The sequence below is a fragment of the Schistocerca piceifrons genome, chromosome 6 (genome assembly GCF_021461385.2).
Source record: "Schistocerca piceifrons isolate TAMUIC-IGC-003096 chromosome 6, iqSchPice1.1, whole genome shotgun sequence".
Lineage (NCBI taxonomy): Eukaryota > Metazoa > Arthropoda > Insecta > Orthoptera > Acrididae > Schistocerca > Schistocerca piceifrons.
The window spans coordinates 199,000,958-199,024,487 of record NC_060143.1 but is presented as its reverse complement, the minus strand read 5'-3'; the positions used below and the strand labels follow the sequence as shown (position 1 = coordinate 199,024,487).

General features: G+C 38.7%; 2 protein-coding genes across 7 annotated transcripts in view; one reads left to right on the top strand and one right to left on the bottom strand.

The window, feature by feature from the left end:
* Positions 1-21,351, bottom strand: part of LOC124802933 (E3 ubiquitin-protein ligase HECTD1) — a 325,190-nt gene extending 303,839 nt beyond the window's left edge. For all 6 annotated transcript variants that reach the window (XM_047264012.1, XM_047264018.1, XM_047264013.1 and 3 more), the window contains exons 1-3: positions 21,203-21,351; positions 18,953-19,007; positions 4,211-4,350 (exon numbers count right to left, since the gene is read on the bottom strand). In XM_047264012.1, coding sequence (XP_047119968.1) covers positions 4,211-4,350 — 140 coding nt within the window. In that variant the 5' untranslated portion in view covers positions 18,953-19,007; positions 21,203-21,351. The remainder of the gene's footprint in view (positions 1-4,210; positions 4,351-18,952; positions 19,008-21,202) is intronic.
* Positions 21,352-21,575: 224 nt separating this feature from the next.
* Positions 21,576-23,530, top strand: part of LOC124803234 — a 121,501-nt gene continuing 119,546 nt past the window's right edge. Inside the window, exons 1-2 of the mRNA XM_047264414.1 lie at positions 21,576-21,802; positions 22,231-22,378. Coding sequence (XP_047120370.1) covers positions 21,576-21,802; positions 22,231-22,378 — 375 coding nt within the window. The remainder of the gene's footprint in view (positions 21,803-22,230; positions 22,379-23,530) is intronic.

The window sequence follows — 23,530 nt, the reverse complement described above, 5'->3', positions numbered from 1 at the left end:
TCTCTTTAATTTTCCTGTAGGCGGTATCTATCTTACCCCTAGTGAGATAGGCCTCTGCATTCTTACATTTGTCCTCTAGCCATCCCTGCTTAGCCATTTTGCACTTTCTGTCGATCTCATTTTTGAGACGTTTGTATTCCTTTTTGCCTGTTTCACTTACTGCATTTTTATATTTTATCCTTTCATCAACTAAATTCAATATTTCTTCTGTTACCCAAGGATTTCTACTAGCCCTCGTCTTTTTACCTACTTGATCCTCAGCTGCCTTCACTACTTCATCCCTCAAAGCTACCCATTCTTCTTCTACTGTATTTATTTCCCCCATTCCTGTCAATTGCTCCCTTATGCTCTCCCTGAATCTCTGTACAACCTCTGGTTCTTTTAGTTTATCCAGGTCCCATCTCCTTAAATTCCCACCTTTTTGCAGTTTCTTCAGTTTTAATCTACAGGTCATAACCAATAGATTGTGGTCAGAGTCCACATCTGCCCCTGGAAATGTCTTACAATTTAAAACCTGGTTCCTAAATCTCTGTCTTACCATTATATAATCTATCTGAAACCTTTTAGTATCTCCAAGGTTCTTCCATGTATACAACCTTCTTTCATGATTCTTAAACCAAGTGTTAGTTATGATTATGTTGTGCTCTGTGCAAAATTCGACCAGGCGGCTTCCTCTTTCATTTCTGTCCACCAATCCATATTCACCTACTATGTTTCCTTCTCTCCCTTTTTCTACACTCGAATTCCAGTCACCCATGACTATTAAATTTTCGTCTCCCTTCACAATCTGAATAATTTCTTTTATTTCATCATACATTTCTTCAATTTCTTCGTCATCTGCAGAGCTAGTTGGCATATAAACTTGTACTACTGTAGTAGGCGTGGGCTTCGTATCTATCTTGGCCACAATAATGCGTTCACTATGCTGTTTGTATGATATGGTAGCAATATACATATGAGGGTTTGCATCTAGCATTAAAGGAGACCAACACAGGGGAGATGATTTACAATACACATTCTTGTGTTTGTAGAAGCATGCAACTACATAATTTCTGGCAGGAGTGAGTGGAGGAAAGTATATCCTTCAGGAATCATACATGTCAATTTCTTCCACCTCCATACAAGGTAGAAAATGTGAGAAAGTGAACTTGAAATTTGTTACTGGCTATAAATTGGGAGCGCACAATGCACTTTAATAGTTGTTTGTTTTTCCCCCAAAGATTTTAGTTTGAGCCTTCAGATTTACCCAGTTTCATGAAACAGATGCTGGCTAGAAAAGTGTAAATACACGCTGAAACATTCACAGTTCACCGATGTAACCTGCATTCATAACAATGGATCACACATACCAAGAGGAACAGTTTTGTCATGGTTGGTTCTTGCAAGAGTCGTAATAATTTTGAGGAAATTGTGTATACACTAGGTGCATTGTTTTGACTTAGGCCAATCGGTGTTATGTCAAATTCTTCTCACAGTATTGCAGTCTCTGTCTCATCTTCATCTACTTCCTTCTCCCTTTCCTAAAACTGGAACAGTCGTGCTGCTATAACCCAGTGCGTTTCTCGAAAATTGAAATCCTATTGAAGAAACAAAGTTAAATGCATCTTCCGTCTGTCAACAATTGTCAGAGTCCTATGTGGAAAAAAAATTGTGTGAGAAGGTCTAGTGTCAATATAAGATTCCTTGTGGCTGCAGGAATTTCTACAGTGGACTAATTTGTCACACAGTGAAAGACAGATGCATCTGACATCGATGATACACAAGCCTGTATCAGCCAGAGAAATCTGCAGTACAGGGCACAATATGGATTGTTGAAAGCACAGACTGTTTAAAGCGTTACTCCCCCTGGACAGAAGTTGGCATTGTGCCCTTTGTATTCAATCCCAACGCAATTTCTGTGTTTCATCGTCAATGTGAAGGTAAAAGGGTTACAGTAAACCTGCCGTGGTGCATAGGAACCTAATACTGGTCTCCCAGGAAAGGTTCAACACAGACTGTTTGAAGCGTTATGCCCCTGGACTAAAGTCGGAATTGTGCCTTTTGTATTCAATCCGAATGCAATTTCCTTGTTTCATCGTCAATGTGAAGGTCGATGGGTTACATTAACCTTCCACAGTGCATCAAAATCTAATACTGGTCTACCAAGAAAGGTTTAAAGTACAGACTGTTTGAAGCGTTACTCCCTCTGGTCAGAAGTCGACATTGTTCCTTTTGTATTCAATCCCGAGGCAAGTTCTCTCACCCACATCTTTGTATTACAGTGGAAATTTGCAGTTTGACAAACCTGTTGAACAGACACAGGGTATCAACACAGTGTACCACAGGATCGAACACTGGAAATATTAAAGTCACAGCATCCACACAGGGAAACTTTGGCTCATACAAGAGATGATGATTTCGTGGCAACATCAATATTTGGATGAAAATAGCGAGGTTGGTCATATGACAGTGTGGACGTGTGTATCAGCATGAGGCTCCAAACAGAGGGTGCTGGTGCAGCGACAGCAGCATAAAGAATAAGCTAAGACCTTTGTGAGTGCACCAGAGCTCTCAGTTCATGAACTGACAGGGGCATCACTGTAATATCTTTACTACCCAACTTTTCCTTCCACATAGCTGTTTCTTTCAGAAGGCTGAAATTTTCTCTGACAGATGCTGAATGTCAGTCTCATTGCCTTGATGGGATACATTCAATGAATTGAGTTTTCAAAGATGTCAGAAAGATACGCCAGCTTCAAAACTAAGTCACTGATACATACTTGTCAGAACTCAAAACATTTCTCATTAATAAGATAAGGGTAAAGTTCATTCCTGAGTTCATACGTCAACTTCAAGACTTCCCACGCAAAAGCCAGCAACAGTTGCTGAATAAGTTAGGGAAATGTTCTCAGCTCCCATGTCGATGCACATATGCTAAAAGCATTTTGATTTAAATGACCAACATTTAATGAAATTTATCACTTTGATCACCCATTTAAGAATCTCATGAAATACAGGGCTAATGCTTTTTGTTGCCAGTGCCTCTCAGTAAATACAATAGTGTGCCCGAATAGCATGAGGAGCCTCTTTACAGATAAGAGCTTGCAATGAAGTGTAACAGCCAGCTGTACTACGAACCTACAACAGTATTTTTCCAATTAATGTTGGTTTCTTCCAATAAAGAGTGTAAGGGGTCTGTTTTTGTTACATGTGTTAGTTTCCTGGAGAAAATATTATTTTAATCAAATCTTCTGTCATGTATAAACCACATGTAACAAATTAAGAGTTGCATAACTGGCTGTCTATAGCTTCACCAAACTGAATAACTAATTACCTTTGAGGTTTTCACCCAACTGATCATTCATGGTACCAACCATATCAAGTATCCAACAACCATTAATGTTGTGTGACAAAGACACACTTTAAAGTTTCTTGGCAACTGATTCACCTAATCCTAACAGATACCATGTCAAGAGCAGGTTTTCCACTATGGTGAGATATTTCATGCTGTTTGCAATGTGGCGGGCAACTTCATTAGATGAAAGAAGAGTCTTTGTAGGAATCATAGCTTGTTTAGTGAACGTTTATTTTGTTACGACATTTCTTTTAACTTGTGGGAAAACACATTTTCGTAGTTTGTTTATCAAAATTTCCAACAGTAGCACATGTAAAACCAAAATTCAAGTAATTGTTGTCATACTTCCTGAATTTTTGTATATTGCGTGTTTGGAACTGCACATTACATTTGAAGTATTACGATCTGTATTTACAGTTAAAAATGTTTCTGTGGTGATAAACACAAATAGAATAGATACAAAGAACAGTTAAAAGTAATCGGTATTCAACAAAACTAACATACTGACCGTTACTGCTATCTTTATGCTGGCATAGTAACAACACTCACTTGTCAGCCCACTTGATATCCCTACACTTTATGCAGGAAGCAAATTACACAATTATCACAGAAGCCACAATTTTATCGCTATAGATATAATAAAATTATCTTGAAAACTGGAAAAACACTGGAAATAGTATGAAGATTTGTTAACCTAGTGAGAGTCAATACTACATGACAGATAAATAAGAAGTCTGATAGATCTATGAGCACTAAACTATAACTGTATCTAATCCACCGTAACATCAGCTTTCAACCACCACTGATTTTAAGAAGACTAAATTTTTTGCGCATCCATTCACAAAATAATAGATTTGACCACAGAGAATCAGCTACCTCTCAAAGCATCGATCCACATTGTCAGACATCAACAGCAGCATGCACAACTGTTCCAGAGCTATTAGCTGCATATCACGCTCATCCCCCTGGCCCATGTTCAGCCATTCCAGCAGAGTCTCAGGATCCACATCAGCCATCTGCAAGACCAAATAGTAGATATAACAACAACGTGTAAAATTAACAACTTAAAATGGAAAGCTTCACATGAGGAAAGGATTTTACAAACTACAGAAACTGGTCACATATTACTGTTCATTATAAAAATACCCAATAATACAGCGCATGAAACTTCCTGGCAGGTTAAAACTGCGTACCAGAATGGCGCTCGAACCTAGGACCTTTCCCTTTAGTGAACAAGTACTCTATCGACTGAACTATAGGAGCACAGCTCACTAGCTACCCACACCGTTTTAGTTCCACCAGTACCTCATCTCCTAGCTTCCAACCTTCACAGAGGTTCTCCCTGTTTGGCTACAAATACACTAAACATATCTTCAACTTTGCATGACTTGAGCCAACACAGGTTTCTCATTTGTGGTGTACCTTTAATTAAGCATCCTGAAAAAGCGAGTGCAGTAACAAATTAAGATTCAAACCAATGTACGTACACTGAAGAAACATCAATGTTTAAAAGGTGATAATGGAATAAATTTCTATTGGATGAAGATGATTGAAGATGAAAAAAAGCAAGTCTACTGGGTAGATATCATGCAGCATTCAGGAACATCTTACTGAAACAGATATCTCACAATGACACAGCTCTTTCAGGGCTACCAGCAAAAATAAAAATAGTATTACAGAAAAGTGTGTTGCAATAGGTGCCAAGAAAATAAACCTATTAATGTTGTTTCTTATTAAGTTTTCATACAACTAGGCTGAGATTCTATGTGGGCATTACTGAGAGATCAATGATTCAGATGTCATGGTACATCCTTCTACTTAAGTAAATACCTCAAGAAATTGGCTGATGCAATTCGAAGTGGCATAAAGCCATCAGTTGTTAACAAAGTTATTAATAAGTATATGCTGTGACAGTTGACACACAGACCAATTTGCACAAAAAGGTGCACTATTTGACCCTTATAGCACAATGCATGAATGCAGATCAAGTTCTCATTTACAACCAAAATCCTAGACACTAAGAAAACCCAGCAAAAAATTGTGAAACAAATAGAGGAGAAAATGGATGACCAGCAAATATCACTGGACATAGTCCATAATTTTGTCTCCAATCCTGCAGTCAATACAATAAAAGCTTCAGAAAATCAGAACAGCTTGCTTGTGCTACTCATTCTATAAACACAGAACCCCCTAACCAGTTAGTTGTTCTCTGGTTTAAAAGCTTCAACAAAATTATGTCACTGGCAACAATTGTGAGGCGAGTTTAATTACTGAAGTTACAATTACGACTTCACGATGTTACAGAAGAAAAGTTTATCGTTAACACTCCATTGCACGACCTTTTTAGGAAACCAATTTCAGTGGGGAAAAAAGGATCTGGGGGTATGGTCTGACACAAAATGACTACGTAACAGGTTGAACATAGAAATTTTGATTTATTCAATTTTTTTTTTATTCCGATTTTGGCCGTCTAGGGACCGCGTTAAACAACTATTTTTCAATGTACATTTCTCCTATTGCGCTCCTCCTCTTTTCTCTTCTGCCAATATGTCTTCATCCTCTCTCTGTGCTGCTCCCTTCGGTCTTCTGTCCACACTGTTCCTCCAGTTCTTCTCTTCTTCACTTCAAATCCTTCAAAATGTTGAATTTTGTCTCTCATTAAGTCTCTGTTGGTTATATCATCTTCTCCTATACCCATCTCCTCTAAGTCTGCTTTGACTTCTTTGAACCAGGTAATTTGGGTTCTGGGGTTCTTGTCAAAAAACATGAATATTTTCTTTGTCAGCCTTTCATCATTCATTCTTTTCAAATGGGCGTAAAAGCTTACTCTTCTCTTCCTCATAGTATCTCCCACTTTCTCAATTTTGTCATACACTTCTCTATTACTTCTAAGCCTCCAAGTCCCATTCTCAAACCTCGGCCCAAGTACTCTTCTAATGATTTTTCGCTCCTTTTTTGCTATAGCTTCCATTTCCTTGTTAGTGTTCATTGCTAAACATTCAGATGCATACAGACACTCTGGCTTAATCACAGTGTTGTAGTGCCTTATTTTTGCGTTAATTGATACTGACTTCTTGTTGTACACATTCTTTGTTAGCTGGAATGCCATTTCCATTTTTCTTGTTCTTGTTTTATTTCCTTCTTTATCTGAAGCATTGGGCTGGATGATTTCCCCTAAATATTTGAAATTCGAAACCTTCTTTATCTGGCCATACTTTGTAATCATATTGTTCAGTGCCTCTTTTACATTGGTTAGGTACTCTGTCTTTTCAAAGGAGATTTTCAGTCCTGCTTTTTCTGCTGTTTCATTCAGAATATTGATCTGTTTGACTGCTTCTTCCAAACTTCCTGCCAGAATCGCTAAGTCATCAGCAAAAGCGAGGCAATCTACTTCTAATCCATCCTTTATTCTTCCTAATCTGATTTTTTCAATATTTTAGGTTCTGAATTGTTCATTTACAGAGACATGGAAACATATTATGTGCTATCATTAAGCAAGTGTTTATGTACATTACAAAGCTAACTAGAAGTGGTCTAAATAATTCATTCTTTCAGCTGTTTACACACGTTTATGTACACACTACCTTCAGCAAAGATTATTGATTTTCAACAATTTCCACCAACATCATGACGTTAAACGTAGTCTAGCTCAATGCAGCCAGAATGTGTATGTTACCAGACTGCAAGGTCAGCATATATGAGTCTCTTCCTTAAAATTATATTAAATTTACAGTTTATTGCCAAAGAACAACAACATGCAATAGAGGGTTAACTAGTGGTGTGTAACAACTGATACTGTATGTGTTTTTTAAAAGGAGGTACAAAGGATTAAAGATTGGGCTCTTACTTTTCAATGGGAGAAGGTTGTAATTACTTCCTATCATAAAATTGCTGTGTTCCTTTGACCTTCTTTCTGTGATCTGGCTATGTTTGAACAAAAAGCATAAAATTCTTAACTGTGCGAAAAGTGTGTACAAATTATGCAGGTAAAAAACACTGGATGGCAAAAAAAGGCTAAGAAGACAAAAGATACATCTATACATTATCAGGAGATATGTAAATGATTAAAATTGTATTCTCTGTGACAGGCAGAATGACTTCCAGAAAGTATTCATGTTGTTGCCAGCCTGGAAGTGCATACAAGGGGTCAGCACAGCTTCAGAAGTTGAAATATTACTGCGAAGGACATGGACATACTGGACACAGTTTCAGAGTGGCCTCATTAGGGCTCTTCATTTGGTCGAACTGTGCATTACCCAGATCTGTGTGGCATTCGGGTGCATCAGTAGCCTGACTTTCGGCTGCACGGGACGCGAAGCTGGGCATATTCCTCTGACCATCACACGGGATGATTGCCATGTCATCATCATCATCATCATCTTGGACAGTTTCCAGCCTCTGGCCGAGTGTGTATAGAACATAGGCCTCTCCATCCTCTTCTGTCTTGCCACCATCTCTCCATCTTCACCTTGGTCTAGTCTTCTCCTTTCTTCTGGACACATTCCTCTACTCCTTTCAGCCATCTGTCTCTCTGCCTTCCTCTTGGTCCCTTTCCTTCCAGTTTCATCTCGTGTATCTTCCTGGGTATCCTCTTCTCCTCCATTCTCTTAATGTGTCCATACCATCTCAGCCTTTATTTCTCTATCTCCTAATGTAATGTTTTCACTTTCATTAACACTCTGATCCTCTCATTTCTTAACCTGTCTATCTTATGTCACTACAATACTGTTTCTCAAGAATTTCATCTCACTAGCTTGTACTTTGCTTTCCTCTCTTCCTTTCATAACCCAGGTTTCTGATGCATATGTCAGGATTGGGACACAGTATGACTGGTATATAACCTTTTTACTGATTTGGGGTACATCCTTGCTCCATATCAGGCTTCTGACACTATTCCGAAGTGCTTCTGCTTTTCTCCCCTGCTTTGTTTATTTCTCTGTCATTTTTTCCATCTTCCTGTATTAGGCTTCCTACGTACTTTTAACTCTCCACTCTCCTCAATTGTTCCCCACCAACTGTTATTCTCGTTGTTCCTCTCTGCTTCTTTCTTATTGTGATAATCATCTCACTCTTACTTATACTAAATTTCATCCCATATTCTTGTACTGTTTGTTCCCATATGTCCATTTGCTCTTGTACTTCCTCCTCCTCATTCCCCAAATCATCAGATCATCTGCGAACACCATAGCTTTCATTTTCCTTTCACAAATTCCTTGTGCTACTGTACTCATTATATCATCCATCACTACAATGAAGAGTGATGGTGAAAGTGCACTTCGCTGCCTCAAGCCAGTCCTCTGTTCAATCCCAGCTCTCTGCCCCCACTGTCACACAGCTCACACTTCCATGGTACATTTCCCTAATCCTCCAAATAATCTGTTTTGCTACTCCTCTGTTCTCCAGGGCTTTCGACACTTTGCTTCTACATACACTATCATACGCTTTTTCAATGTCCAGGAAGGTCATTAGTAGGTCTATTCCATATTCGTGGTGGTGTTCCTGCAGTCGTCTTACAGCAAAAATTAGACCCAAAGTGGACCTTCCTGTTCTGAAGCCATGTTCCTCTTCTCTCATTCTTCCTTCTAATTTTGCCCAAATTCCTGCTTCCAAAATTTTCTCAAAAATCTTTGCACAATGACTCATCAATGTTATCCCTCAATAGTTCTTGCACTCTTTTCTATTTCCCTTCTTAAAGATCGGGACAATTATTCCCTCCTTCCAGTCTTATGGTATCACCTTCTGTCTCCATAAAATTTTCATTACTCAATACAGCCATTGTATCCCCACCTCTCCCGCTGCTCTCACCATCTCTACACTTAGCTCATCCAGACCTGATGGCTTCCCTCCCTTCATCTTGCCCTATGCTTCTTCCACTTCTCCCCATGTAAGGTCTTTTCCTATTTGCTGTTCCTCCTCTTTTTTCTCCTCAGCTTGTTCCTCCTCATAGAGGTCTCCATTCGAGTTCAGGAGTTCTTCAAAATACTCCTTCCACATATTCTTGAGTTCCTTCTCTTTCTCTACATCTTGTCCACTTCTGTTTACCATTCAAGTATACTCTGTCGTACCGTTCTTCCTCTTACTTTTAATCATCCCATATATCACCCTTTTTGAACCTTCACTATCCTCCTCCATCCACTTTCTCCTTTCCTCCGCCACCTCCCTTCTAGCTTCTTTCTTGCTTGCCTGATACTTGCCATGTATATGCACGTTTTATACACTAGCGTAGAACTTCCTGCGGTGAGGGGGGGGGGGGGGGGGGGGGAGTTTTGGAAAGACTTTTGATGAAAAAAAGGAGAGAAGTTTTGGAAAGACCTTTGAAGTGCAGCAACATATACGCTGCATATTTTCGTATTACAAAAGAATAAATTTGAACAGCACCAAACACAGCACGTTAGTTTCCAGAGCATTGAGATTGAGATGTCCTTTTGTAAGCCAGTCATATCTCATGCCACGTGATATCGCCAGCCGATGACAGCAGATATTTAGTGACAGCAGATATTCAGAGCATAGGACACGTGTTATAGTCAGCCAATAGCAAGATCACTGTTATGTAGCACAACCCCACAAAGAGGAAAAGTTCATGGTTTACATGAGGGGTCTCCAAACTATGGCCCGCGGGCCGAGACCGGCCCGCGAGAGCCGGCAAACCGACCCAAGTTAGCTGGCCGGACATCCCCGGTATCCGGCCCGCCAAATATTTGAGGTGGTACCTATACTGCCAACAACTGAGTTTCGAGGCCTATCGCGACCAATACACCGTGACATTGGCTCTGCTACTCGCTGCAAGACTACATAACTAAACTTATTGTTGCGTCGCTTGAAATAACAATGCATTGACATACTCTAACTCTATTACGTCTTGCAGTAATAGTCTTGCTAACAATGATGTTGAGATTTCGTTAACTTCGCAGGACGCTTTCGTGAAGAACGTACAGTGACATACTTTTTTGTCGGTGAAATTCGCCAGAATAAAATACGCCAGAATTTCGGTCAGGTACGTCCACCAATCAAAATTATGTAATTAAATAAAAATCGTAGTTCGTTTCAGTGCTAGCTATTCCCACAACCTTAGATTTTTGCAATTTCATCTTTCCTTTAGCCTTACATTATGGTAATCATGGAGTGCTAGGGTGCTTTAATCCCACTAGGTATATCTTGGTCCTTATGACTTCGTGGAAAAGTCAATGTGGCCTGCAGACTAAAAAGTTTGGAGACCCCTGGTTTACATTAATATACATAGTATAGCTACAAGAAAAGCTAAGCTTTCACATATAATATTGGTCTCTACGATTAATAAGCTACAAGAGAAGCTAAGCTTTAACATGTAATATTGATCTATTTTGCATGTGTTATACTTTCAAGATACATCACACAATGTCCCAGTAAATTTAAAATAATGACATAAATGTCTGGTCTTCTGGACTTGAAATTCTTGTAAGTGGCTGGTCCTCAAAGTGTTCACTTTTAATCGCTCTGTGATTCAAGAAATTCACCCTACTTTCTCACACATAACATAATTCATCTTGCATAAAAAGAAATTTACTTCGAAAGTAACGCTTTTCTATCCCGAGACTGTTAGAAATAGATTTGATTTAGCAGTTGCCAGAGAGCGCCAGAAAACAGGCATTACTGTGCAGGGGCAGCAAAAGTGGTGTAGGAAGCCAGCATGTTCATATGTATAAAGCACTAAGAGAGCTTACATTATGCCATAAATGAAACAGGACATCAGAGGATACTCCAAAAGCATCGGAATTTCATAAAACATACTAAAATGCATAATTCGGCTTGAAGTGCACATTGGTTTTTTTCCAGATTCACAATGAAGTAGGTCCCATCTGATATTAAGCTTTTCAGTGTGGTTTTTGGGGTGTAAATTTTCTTGGAGTACTAGTACTGTACTATCTCATATTTGGTTCTTTATTATGGCATAATGCCATACATGGTAGAAGATGAAAACGTGCACTTTAAATTCAGCGAACAGTTGGAACAAGCCAATTCTGTGGAACAAAACACTTTGTTTCAAATAAACTGATTGCCTCAAGAGAAAAATTAATAAAGCCAAATTTCTTTAGCAAACTGACAAAAATAACTTCATTGTTCTGCAAGGCGATTGATGCTTGAGTGCTACTAATTTGGAAATAAAATAAAATCAGAAAACTGAAACTAATAATATATTTCTGCCCTCCGTAATTACGTGAATGTGTTATAATTCACTTGATACCTCCCGGCCGCAGAAATCCGTTCTCTTTCATTTGACGTGGGAGCTGTAAACGAAGAGGAAACAGCGAAATCACTTAACGCAAACACAGGTCACGTGGAGACTAACCCCCTCCCCACTACACCTCACCTCAGACAACTCTGCGCATGCGCGAATCTGGCAGCTAGGGTACACGATAAAAATTTTTCTCGTTAGCATCTGACTGCTTGGGAGAAGGTACTGCTCATACACAAAACTGCGCATGTGCATGAGCCCACTGGCAACTGGCCAAATGAACCTAATGTAAACAGTTTGGGACGTCACGCTCATAGAAAACAGTTTATTGTTACTAATTATTACATAGTCTTCGCCCTAAGGCCTTTGACATATTTTTGCTGTTTGCTGACATGTGCATGCACGGTGTTTTGTTGTTGTAGATGATGCATTTCCTTTGCCACTAAAATTTCACTTTTTTTTCGTTTATATTTTATTGCTGCAGTATCATTCTCCAGTAGCAGGATACTGTAACATTCTTTGCTAGAGAATCAATTCTTACCAGTCATAATTACAAAAATTTAACTGAAAGCTAAAACAATGAAAAATTCCCGAGTTTTTCCTGGTTTTCTCCCGGATGAAAAAATTCCCGGGTTTTTCCCAGATTTCCCAGGTTGTATACACCCTGCTACATGAGCATCATCGGCAAGTATTGCAGCGACCTTATGAGAAGCTCCCATTCTTCTGATGTCTTGGAGATGCACAGCAGTTTTACTCCTGGCATCATGGTATGGAGAGCCATCAGCTAGGATTTGAGGCCAGGGTTTGTAGTGTGAGGGGACAGCAGCACATCACAGACATCCCGTGGTCTCTTGTTAGCATCTACCTCTCATGTGAAAGTACCGTGAGGGCACTTTTCTACTGGGAAATGCTCATCCATACATACGAACTGTCCGCACATGATGTTGAGGAACTCTCTTGGCTGGCAAGATCCTCAGATCTTTCCCTGACAGATGTGTTGAACCACATCAGAGATAAACTCTGTCCCAGTGCCAGTACACACGACAACAACAACCAATTACAACTGTGGACCTGCCTGCTTCAGAAGCAGATACACCATTCCCTACCATATCAATGTGCACATCCACGTCAGAGGGGATGCAATGTCATATCAACAGGTGAGTCGATACTGCCAACTTCTTAGTAAATTCGACTCTACACTGTTATTACTGAAATAAAAAGTTCACTCTCTCAACCCATGAAGTTTCATTTTATTTCTTTATCCCCTTCTGAGTACCTCATTTTTTGTCAAACAGTATAATCTTCCTCATAAGTTTTCTTTATAAAGATAACAAACCCATAGATTCTAAGGATAGCATTTACTGATGTGTACGCAATTTCCTATTATTAACAAGCAAAATAAATCTTCTGCTTGGAAATGAGTTACATTTTTTATGATTTTACTGATACATCAAACTAGTTTCCACATGTTTTATTAAGTTAATTTGTCAGGAAAGCATTCTTGTTCTTGGAAATATTGTGTGTCAGAAGAGGGAGGGTAGCAGATTACATCTCGAGAGCCGAGACAACAGACATGGAGCAAACATGTGACAAAGAAGACTAATGTGGGACAGACTACAACTAGCAGTTCAGTATCCCTTCCGCAGGTGAGCCCTAACACTGTTATGGACACATTATCACACATGACACCAAAACAATGGTTGGTTGGTTGTTTTGGGGAGGGAGACCAGACAGCGAGGTCATCGGTCTCATCGGATTAGGGAAGGACGGGGGAGGAAGTCGGCCGTGCCCTTTGAAAGGAACCATCCCGGCATTTGCCTGGAGCGATTTAGGGAAATCACGGAAAACCTAAATCAGGATGGCCGGACGCGGGATTGAACCGTCGTCCTCCCAAATGCGAGTCCAGTGTCTAACCACTGCGCCACCTCGCTCAGTACCAAAACAATGTTGTGCATCTTGGGAATGTCAGCACAGATAAATTCTGTCAGCTAACATTATATATCATATGAAGTATAGCCATCCGGAATGAAAGCAAAACAATTAGATCACCTCACCTCCTGCTTGGAGGCTGATAGGGACACAGGATGCAGCTGGACTGATGCTGAAAATAATATATGTACAGTTTGAGTCCACAAGGAAGCTGCATTACAGTTTCATAACCTCCTTGTTCCGTCAATACAATAGCGTCAAAGCCCCATATGGGCACATAAGTATAACTGCAGAGTATATGAAGCATCAACATCATACATTCAGGTCTGATGACAAAGATGTAGAGTACAAATAGATAAAATATGCGTTGGTGTGCCTTCAGTTGACAGAGACTGCAGTCATATATATGTGTGTGTGTGTGTGTGTGTGTGTGTGTGTGAAAGCTTATTTGTGACAGTCTTTTTGTTGTGCCTATCTGCGACTCAGCATCTCCGCTAAATGGAGAGTAGCAACTTTCCTTTTCATGAAATTGTTACATTCCATCCTGAATTTTCCATTGTTTGAGAACTGCATTGACAATATATACTGTCCAGTCACAGTAATATGCCCACTTGTCAAAAGCCTGAATAACCATCTTTTACAGTGCAGACCACTGTGAGACGTGCAGGAAGACAGTCAGTCAGGTTCAGGAAGGCTCCAACAAGGATATGGAGCCATGCCAACTCCAGTGCTGTGGCCAACTGCACTAGGTTTCTCGATTGAGGAACTGTGGTGCGTATAGCCCAATCAAGGTGATCTCTCAGATTCTCGATTGGGCTTAACTCCTGGGAGTTTGGTGACAAAAGGAGTATGGTAAAGTTATCCTGGTGCTCTTCAAACCACACATGTACACAACAAGCTGTCTGACATGTCACATTGTCCTCCGGTAGTAGATGACATTGTGCCGGGGAAAAACAAACTGCTTGTAAGGAAGTGGACATGGTCCCCAAGGATACATGCATACTTGAGTTGACCCATTATGCCTTCCAAAATCTCATGATCACCCAGGGAATGTCACAAAAGCATTCCCCCAGATCATAAAGCTGCCTCCTCCAGCCTAGACCCTTCCAATGATTGTTACAGTGTGTTTGTGTTTGCTTTCAGACACTTCATGTCATACACACTGACACTTGTCTGTCTGGTGGAACATAAAATGTGATTCGTCTGAAAAGGCTATCTGTCACCACTCGTTGATAAACAGCAGTCAGTAGGGGTGCACGAACCAGGCGCCTGTTGCAGAGGACCATACACAGCAGTGTCAGCTGAACGGCCATTGAGGGCACACTGTTGGTAGCCCCTTGGTTCATCAGGGTGGTCATTTACCCAACAGCTGCATATCTATTTGCCAGTACATATCTCCACAAACATCTTTCACTCCTGTTCTATGGCCCATGGTGCACCACAGTTGCCTTGGCATCATTTTGCCACGCACTGTATACTTTAACTATGATGGCATACGAACAGTTTAAAAACTTAGCCATTTTGGAAATACTTCCACCTAAGGCCCGAAAGCCAATGATCACGTCGTCTGATGTAAGATGAATTGCTCTATTTCTGCATTGTGACGACTGCACTGTTTTCCGTGTCCCCTGACACCCTTTACATGCCCTCCACTGCTAGTGCTGCCACCTGCGAGTGATTACTGCACACTGACATAAAATGTAAGCGGTGGTTACATTACTGTGACTGTACCATGTATCTCAGACCTGTATTTTGTCATGCAAGGTTATGTGGGACAGAAATGACACAGTAGTTCAAAAGCAATCTCAAAGATGCTACAAAAAATAACAGAGCGTCATCAGAGGATTAAGTTATAGCAGAGCCTTGCTGACCAACAAATGCTCAAGCAAGCCAAAAATGAGTGTAACGAGAGCAATGCAAGAACCATCCAAAGAATTCCAGGGAAAAAATCTTGCCAATAAATTTGACCAAATATCCTAAGGAGTTTCAGTCTCGCAAAGTAGTTCACAGATCGAAATCATCTATTCCACCATGAAAATAGTGACACTGAGAATAAATATGACAGGGATGTGGCCAAAATTCTTATTCAACTTTCATAAAGGTTTCACTGTGAAAGTTTGCAATGCAGTTCCTCATTTTAGTCACAGCACACATGCCAAAATGGCAGACCATGAGATAAATACTCGCAGAACAGCAAATCGTCAAAGCACTCAACGATGTAAAGGCATCTGGACCTGATGAGATACATGTTAAGCTTAAGTGAAAGGATTTTCTCCTCTTCTGGCAGCAGTTTATTATAGGTCACAATTGCATCAGACATGTCAGAAACACACAAAAATGGTATAGACATATAAAACACTAACAGAATAGAAGGAGGCTGGAAAACGGCCATGGTGTAATTGAAGGAACAATCCCAGTGTTTACCTTAGCAACAAGGGGTAAATCGTGGAAAATCCATATCAGGATGGCTTACTGTATTTTAAACTGCTAGAGATGATGTGCTCAAAAAGGTCTTCAGTGTCATATTGACATGTTTGTTGTTAAATAGAGAACTGCTGATGGCGAAATCCCAATTTTATACCAAGTGCATATCATCTGAAATCTCTCTTAAATTTGTCAACAATTTTTTGTTGTAGCCAACTTAAAGCCAAATTTTTTGTGAGGCTGGTAACGTAATAGGCAAATCAGTCAAAAACATCCTGTCCACTTTTCCTAGGAGGACTCCATGATAATACTGATGATGATGATGATGATGATGATGATGATGACGACGACGATGACAACAACTTCCCATTGGTGCCTACGGGTTTCTTTCAGCAGTGTCCAAATATCAACTGATGAAAATTCGATTTTTAAAAGATTTTGTAACTGTGGCAAACATCTCTCCCTTTTTAATTTTGAAAGAAAACAGTATAAGATAAAACAACACCCATCCATTACTAGCATCTGTACATCACCACCTGAAACATAATGAGTGTTAGTAAAAATCCTAAATGTGAGAAAAGAGTGAGCGAAACTCTTTTTCAAAAAATGAAACAAGTTTAATCAACACTGTGTGGGCTAACATAATAAAAATGCATTGTTCAGACTTAACTTTCTGGTACTAAAGAAATTGTTGTTTCAATATTTAAACTATTACTGAAATGTTCATTGGCACATGTAAATAAATGTTTACATATTCTGAAAACGAAGATGAAATTTACTGAAACACCTGCCTCATTAGGCATCACATAAAACTGAATATTTGTTTGTGAATCATGTAGAGGACATGGAAATAAATAAGAAAATTTATAAAAAAAGATAATTTATCATTCACTACTTTGCTTCACTGCACCTGCTATTTTTGTCGGATTGATGAATTTTCTACTTTATCTTAATAGCGTTGACAATACGAATTGTGGAAGTATTCATGACCTTCAAAACATAACAAAGGGCTGAGTTTGGTCTTCCTCCAAATGAGACATTTCTACTGGAACCTAGCCAAGATGTCATTTTGAAATCTCACAACTTGCCAACAAACAGAACCAAAGCCAAAGCTTTGTCTCATTCGTACAATGCTAGTGTTTTCCAACAGCATTCATAAAAGCTCAATATTACAGTAGCAATTACTTGATGGACATGAACGAATGCATCAACAAGCAATAAGTCTTATAGCAGCAAAGAAGCTTGTACATTGCATGTCTTGCTACTAATTACATCTTTTGATGGGAAACTTTTCAATTGACTTACAATTCCTCATGTCTTCTTGTAGTTCGGGCCAGTATGTAATTTAATTCAAAGTCTCTTCCACTACCAATTAGCTATTTCATATGGAGTAAAAGTTCCTGAATGGCTATAGACGTAGCTTACCATGCATTTTCAAAATATTTTGTAAACACAAAAATTGTCATTTTACTTTATATCTTCTTCTTCCCATTTGACATTATAACACCTACACACTGCCTCATATTGACATATAGACACTGTTTTATTTAAGTTTGGTGGCAATATATTTGCAGGAAATAATATATTTTGCAACTATCCTTTTGAATTTTATGGTAATTCTCTTCCTCTAATCCTTTCCTGTCTCAACACGAATGAACCAATTGTTCTGAATGATAATACAAATATATCTGCTTTCCTTATTTGAGGAAGCAGTCACAAGCAGATATTGTATACCATCCCAGAAAAATGTGGGAAACATATATGCACAGTGAACATTACAAGTGTTGTGTTTGGAGCATGGTTATTAATATTTTGCCTATTAGGTTACCAACCTCACAAAAAATTTTAGCTTTAAGTAAGTTGGCTACAACAAAAAATTGTTGACAAATTTAAGAAAGATTTCAGATGGTTTTGAGAAGGTGCGTTTCTGGATGAGGTATCGAATATATTGCTTCCCCCTACTTATACCTCCCGAGGAGATCACGAATGTAAAATTAGAGAGATTCGAGCATGCACGGAGGCTTTCCGGCAGTCATTCTTCCCACAAACCATACGTGACTGGAACAGGAAAGGGAGACAGTGGCACGTAAAGTGCCCTCTGCCACACACCGTTGGGTGGCTTGCAGAGTATAAATGTAGATGTAGACGATATGCACTTGGTATAAAAATGGGATTTGACCATCAGCAATACTATGTTTAACAACAAACATGTCAATATGGCACCGAAGACCTTTTTGAACACATCATCTCTAGCAGTTTAAAATGTAGTAAGCCATCCTGATATGGGTTTTCTATGATTTCCCCCTCGTTACTAAGGTGAACACTGGGATGGTTCCTTCAATTACACCATGGCCGATTTCCAGCCTTTTTCTAATCTGTTAGTGTTTTATATGTCTATAACATTTGTGTGTGTTTCTGACATGTCTGATGCTATTGTACCAAAAGGACTATGGATGAATATACAATTAAAGTGTAGATGTCAGGAATCAGGTACAGCTGAAATTCATTGAAAGAATTCATAGTAACTAGACATCATACATGAATGTGATTGCTTAAAAAAAGTGCAACCTATAAACTATCCCATAGTACATATTATAGCAGAGAACCTAATAATTTCCTGATAGTGGTTTGTTACATCCCCTCCTCTATTTTTTATTTACCTTGCAATATTATTTGTATAAAGAAAAACATATTACATAAAGAGAAAATGGTGCACCAATGAAGGTCAACCTCAGGTTACACAACAGATTCATATGCCATTATAACCAATATATCACGACACAGACAAACAACTACACCCTTTTTGTCTACATTACAGCCTATTTTTTTTCTTGTTCTCATCATAGGAGATAAAGCATGCGAGATTTTATTGTATTTATAGTTTATTAAGTTAGAATACTATTTTTAATGCATTAAAGAGAAACCAAAAAGGTAAGACTTCCAGCTAAGTTTGACAGCTGCCTAGTGATTTCTAATTTACATTATGTTAATACTACCTCTCGAAGGATTTTTGTTCTGTACTAAAAACATCTAATAAACTCCAGTGTAAGTACCTTCAACAGCTGCTCGTGTTCCGAGAATCAAATCGTCTCCCCGCCTGTGTGTTAGCTGTAAAACAATGAAAACATCATTATTACTATTATTTTATCACTATAACGTATGTCTTATAAAGATTAATTCCTTATTCATGTAAACAAATTACTAAACCAATCGCTGAAAAATGTTGTTCTATCACAAAACTGTGTGCTTCATATAATAATCATTCATTCACCAAACCTAGAAAACAAATATAATATGGACACACAGTTCTTAAGTGTTGTAATGTATGCTTACCACTTGGTGCATATACACTTACAATTCTTGAGTATCAAAAACAAACACAGCAGAGTAAAAAGCTGTTTTGGAAATTTAAATTGTATTCTATTCTTACAGGTTACACTTTAGCACACAGTACAGTTTCTACAATTGCTACCTGATATGCCAAAATAGTGCAACATACAGCATAAACAAAAAAGGAAAACATACACAGCATTCTGACACTTAAGTTTCATTGATTCAGCTGCATTTGCACAAAATTGCTGTTTTCGTATATTTAAAAATTATTGTGCTCAATAAAAACAGTGCTTTATTAGGAAACTCTTACTTTGAGTAACACTTTAAAAAGTTTTTTTTTTTTTTCCTTCTAACATTTTACTGTATAACGTGACACCCAAGCACATTACATTTTTCCAACTGGATTTGTTGGAGAACATTTGATGGATATTTGGCAGTCCTCAAGTACCATAATTGTGATGTCCTCGTTTTACAATACAGGAGTTTTCAGTGTATAGTCCCTAGGTTCAAGAATAAAGCCGGACATTTATAACACCAGCCCCAGTAAAACAAGGTTGACAAGATTGTTTATTTCAAGACCACAAATTATCATCAGTGCCTTATGACAGTATTATGAGTATTCTGACAAGACAAAGACTATTACAGTACATTATTTAAAGTGAACTTAGTAAAACATTTTGAAATCATTGATCACAAATGTGAAAATAATGAAAATAAATTACTAAACGTTTGCTTGAACATAAAAAACATCTACGACAATTGAATCTGTAAAACTATACTAGTTAATAATACACGAATAAAGGTAGTAAAGTTTCATCTTTCAACATAATCCACGGAGCTTTAAAATTCCAGTTCAAAGAGGCAATGGTCTTCTTCGCCATAAACTTCACCGAAACGAACGATTATTTCAACCATTACTGTAACTCATTTACAGATGCTTACGAGCTCATGATTTTGTGTAGCTATCGAATTCTCCTTTTGCTTAGAATTTCGTTGTCTGGCTGTAAAAAGTATTTATAAGCAATACCAACCCAACTACGAAACACATTCATTTGCGCGTACTGGAACGATTTTCGTATTTTAGTGAAATGCCCACGATAACACACCCCCCCCCCTCACTTTTTTTTCCCCCACAGACATACTTTAGGTCTCAACCGAGTGCTTTTTCGTTCTACCACAATAAGTTGTTAATTTGATGTTACACTCGCCTCCGGGTGAAGTTAAATTCACTGGCCTAAAACATTTCCTCAAGCAAACATGTCATTGGTTGCATACTATTATATTTCAAGAGTATTAACACACATAAAAATATAAATACTACTGAGGTTGTAGTTGGGGCTGGAGTAATTCTGCTCTACGAAACCATAAAACGTAAAGACGTGTTATTTACAATGTTGCTCGGGCTATTGATTTTTGAACTGTTATTCCATAAATGTCTTCACACGATCTACACCTCCGCTTCGAATGAACTATGACTGACATTAAACATTTAAGTAAAGCAGTGACAGGCTGTCAGATGTGCGTCGGGACACATTCGTATCGAAACAAAACGCACTTACAGGTAGAAAGCGCGTTTGCGATTTTTGCCAATGATGCTGCCTACCACACTGACCGAGTGGCAACTTAAGAAACATAAAAAAGTACCACTATGCCAATTAAAACATGTTCCGAAAGCTAAACACAAGACGTAAGCTACATCCACTATCAAAGACACTGTATGACAGATGTATGTTTCTGAACCAATTACCGAAGACGAATATAAAAAGAACACAGAAATTAATTGACACTTCAATCAAAATAATTCTCTTCGTACAAATGCATTCTACAATGACCTTTACTCTAGTGACAGGTCCAGCCGAAATCATATAACGGAACACTCCAAAGTGAAAACGGTATTCCTTTGTCATGTATTTGTAGATACAGTTTAAGAATTCCTTTGAAAATAAAGAAATCCACCGTACGATACAAACCTGAAATAATCACATCTCCATTGTCTGCTGGTCTTACGGCTTCACGTAATTACAGTACCACAAACGAACCAACAACAACAAAATCACAAGACGCTCTCCCAACCTTCGCAATCACTTGTGCTTAGCAAACTCCGTGAACTTACAGCAATGGCTACGTTGTCTTGTACTGACGTCAGATTTCACGTCTGCAACACGTGACAGTCTGTTTGCATTGTTGAAGTGCGGGAAATTCAATACGTACAGTTTGAAGGATCTTTCCAGTATTGAAGATGCGCTGTGGAGTTTCACACTGTGTTTGCTAAAAGACGATGTCGTTTTGCTCCACAACATTACGAAGAAGGATAGAATATATGTGAATATTTTCAATCAGGAAATGGACATTCGTAGGCTCGATAGGGATCTCAGTTATGTCTGTCTTGCAGGAAATACGCTTAGTTGTGAACAGCAAGTTGTTTTGTATAACTCTCTTACAAATTTGCAGAATGAAAATAATTTCACGAATGTTTATTTTTGGGGAAAGATACTTGGTACAGAATCAGATTATTTTCTAGCGTATGGTTTCCGAAAGGATGTCATTAAAGGAAAAGTTTTTTTCTACAGGTAAGAATGTATCCCAGTCATAATTCACAAATACGTTTAATTCTGACGATAAAGGATGACAGCCAAAAACAGTTGCAGGAGACTCTTGTCTCGATAGTTCATAGGCGAAGTAATGGTGCTAAACTGTTCGCTTTGACCCTGTGCCTATAGTCATGTTGTACAAATGGAGAAGATGTCGTAATTATTGACGACGCCTTTGGCACAATTGTTTTATTAATCTCCATTGCATGATGTAATTTTAGATTTTTTACTTCTGATGAAGGTATATTTATATGTACCGAAACCTTGGTCAAGAATTTTAATAAATTTTTATCCTGCAACTGTTTTTGGCTGTCATCCTTTATCGTGAAGAATTTCAACAGTTGCTGTTGCAGCCATGTTTAAAATCTTGTTTAATTCTGATGTTTCCGATAGTTTTCCTCTTACAGTACAAACTGCGTTGACTGGGGTGTTCTGCCACTCTCATCTCCAGCTGTTGCAAACTTGGCACTTATTTGTCAAGCACCTTTTCAAGGAGATCCTTCACTAGTTCTCAACGTCAGCAAAGAAGGCTTCGATGGCTTTGATATAGATGAGGTAAGTCTGTTCCATAGTGCCTCGAGACACATTGCCCGCATTTTAATTGATCTCTAGAAATCCCCGAATTTTATAAAAACCTATCTTCAACATCTGCTCCTAAACCACTGAATCGATTTCATCCAAGGTACATATATCACTTGGTATCTGGTAAGAAACACTGTAGGAGTAAGAACCACATACATCTCGAAGGTGTGGAGGTGAAAAACAACCATAAATCACTGCGGGCAAATATCCAGACAACATTCATCCAGGATTGTTAGTGATGGGCGTGATGAGACATCATGTGAAACATTACAATGTCGAAACTGGTACCAGTGACCATGATCCAGTTGTATCGACATTGTTTACCAAAGTACACTGAACAATTAAAACAAGCAGAAAGATATATATGTTCAGTAAACTAGATAAAAATCATAAGCGTCGTATTTCAGTGAGGAGCACGTAGAGGAGCTCTGCCACACGTTTTAAAGAATAGATGACCATGCACAGGATAGATCTGTACCCAGCAGAACAGTTCGTAATGGGAGGGAACCTCGACAGTGTGCAGTCATTGCAAAGAAACAGAGATTTCAGCATAATAGGTGTAAAACAAAGTGTAGGGCTATATATATGGAGATGCTGAATGTAACGAATTTGGCTGTCAAGAGAGCAATGTGTGACGCCTTCAGTGACTACCCTAGCAGAATACTGTCAAGTGATCTTTCGCAGAACCCAAAGAAATTGTGGCCATATGAGACAGGAGCTGAAATTGAGGCTATCAAAGTGAAATCTGAAATGCTTAATTCTGTTTTCAAATGTTCCTAAAAAAAAAGTCCCAATTTAACCCTCGTACAACCGAAAGGATGAATGAAATAACTATTAATGCCAGTGGTGTAGAGAAATTACTGAAATTGTTGAAACTGAATAAGGTTCCAGGGCACCCAATGGAATGCCTGTCAGATTCTTTAATGAATTTGCGGTTGAGTTAGCCCCTCTTCTCACCATAATCTATCGTAGATCCTTCGCAGAAAAAACATGCCCAGTTCTTGGATAAAGGCACAGGTCACGCCTGTCTGCAAGAATGGTAGTAGAAGTGATACACAAAACTACCGCCCAATATCCTTGATGCCAATTTTTTGTAGAATCATAGAAAATATTCTGAGCTCAGAC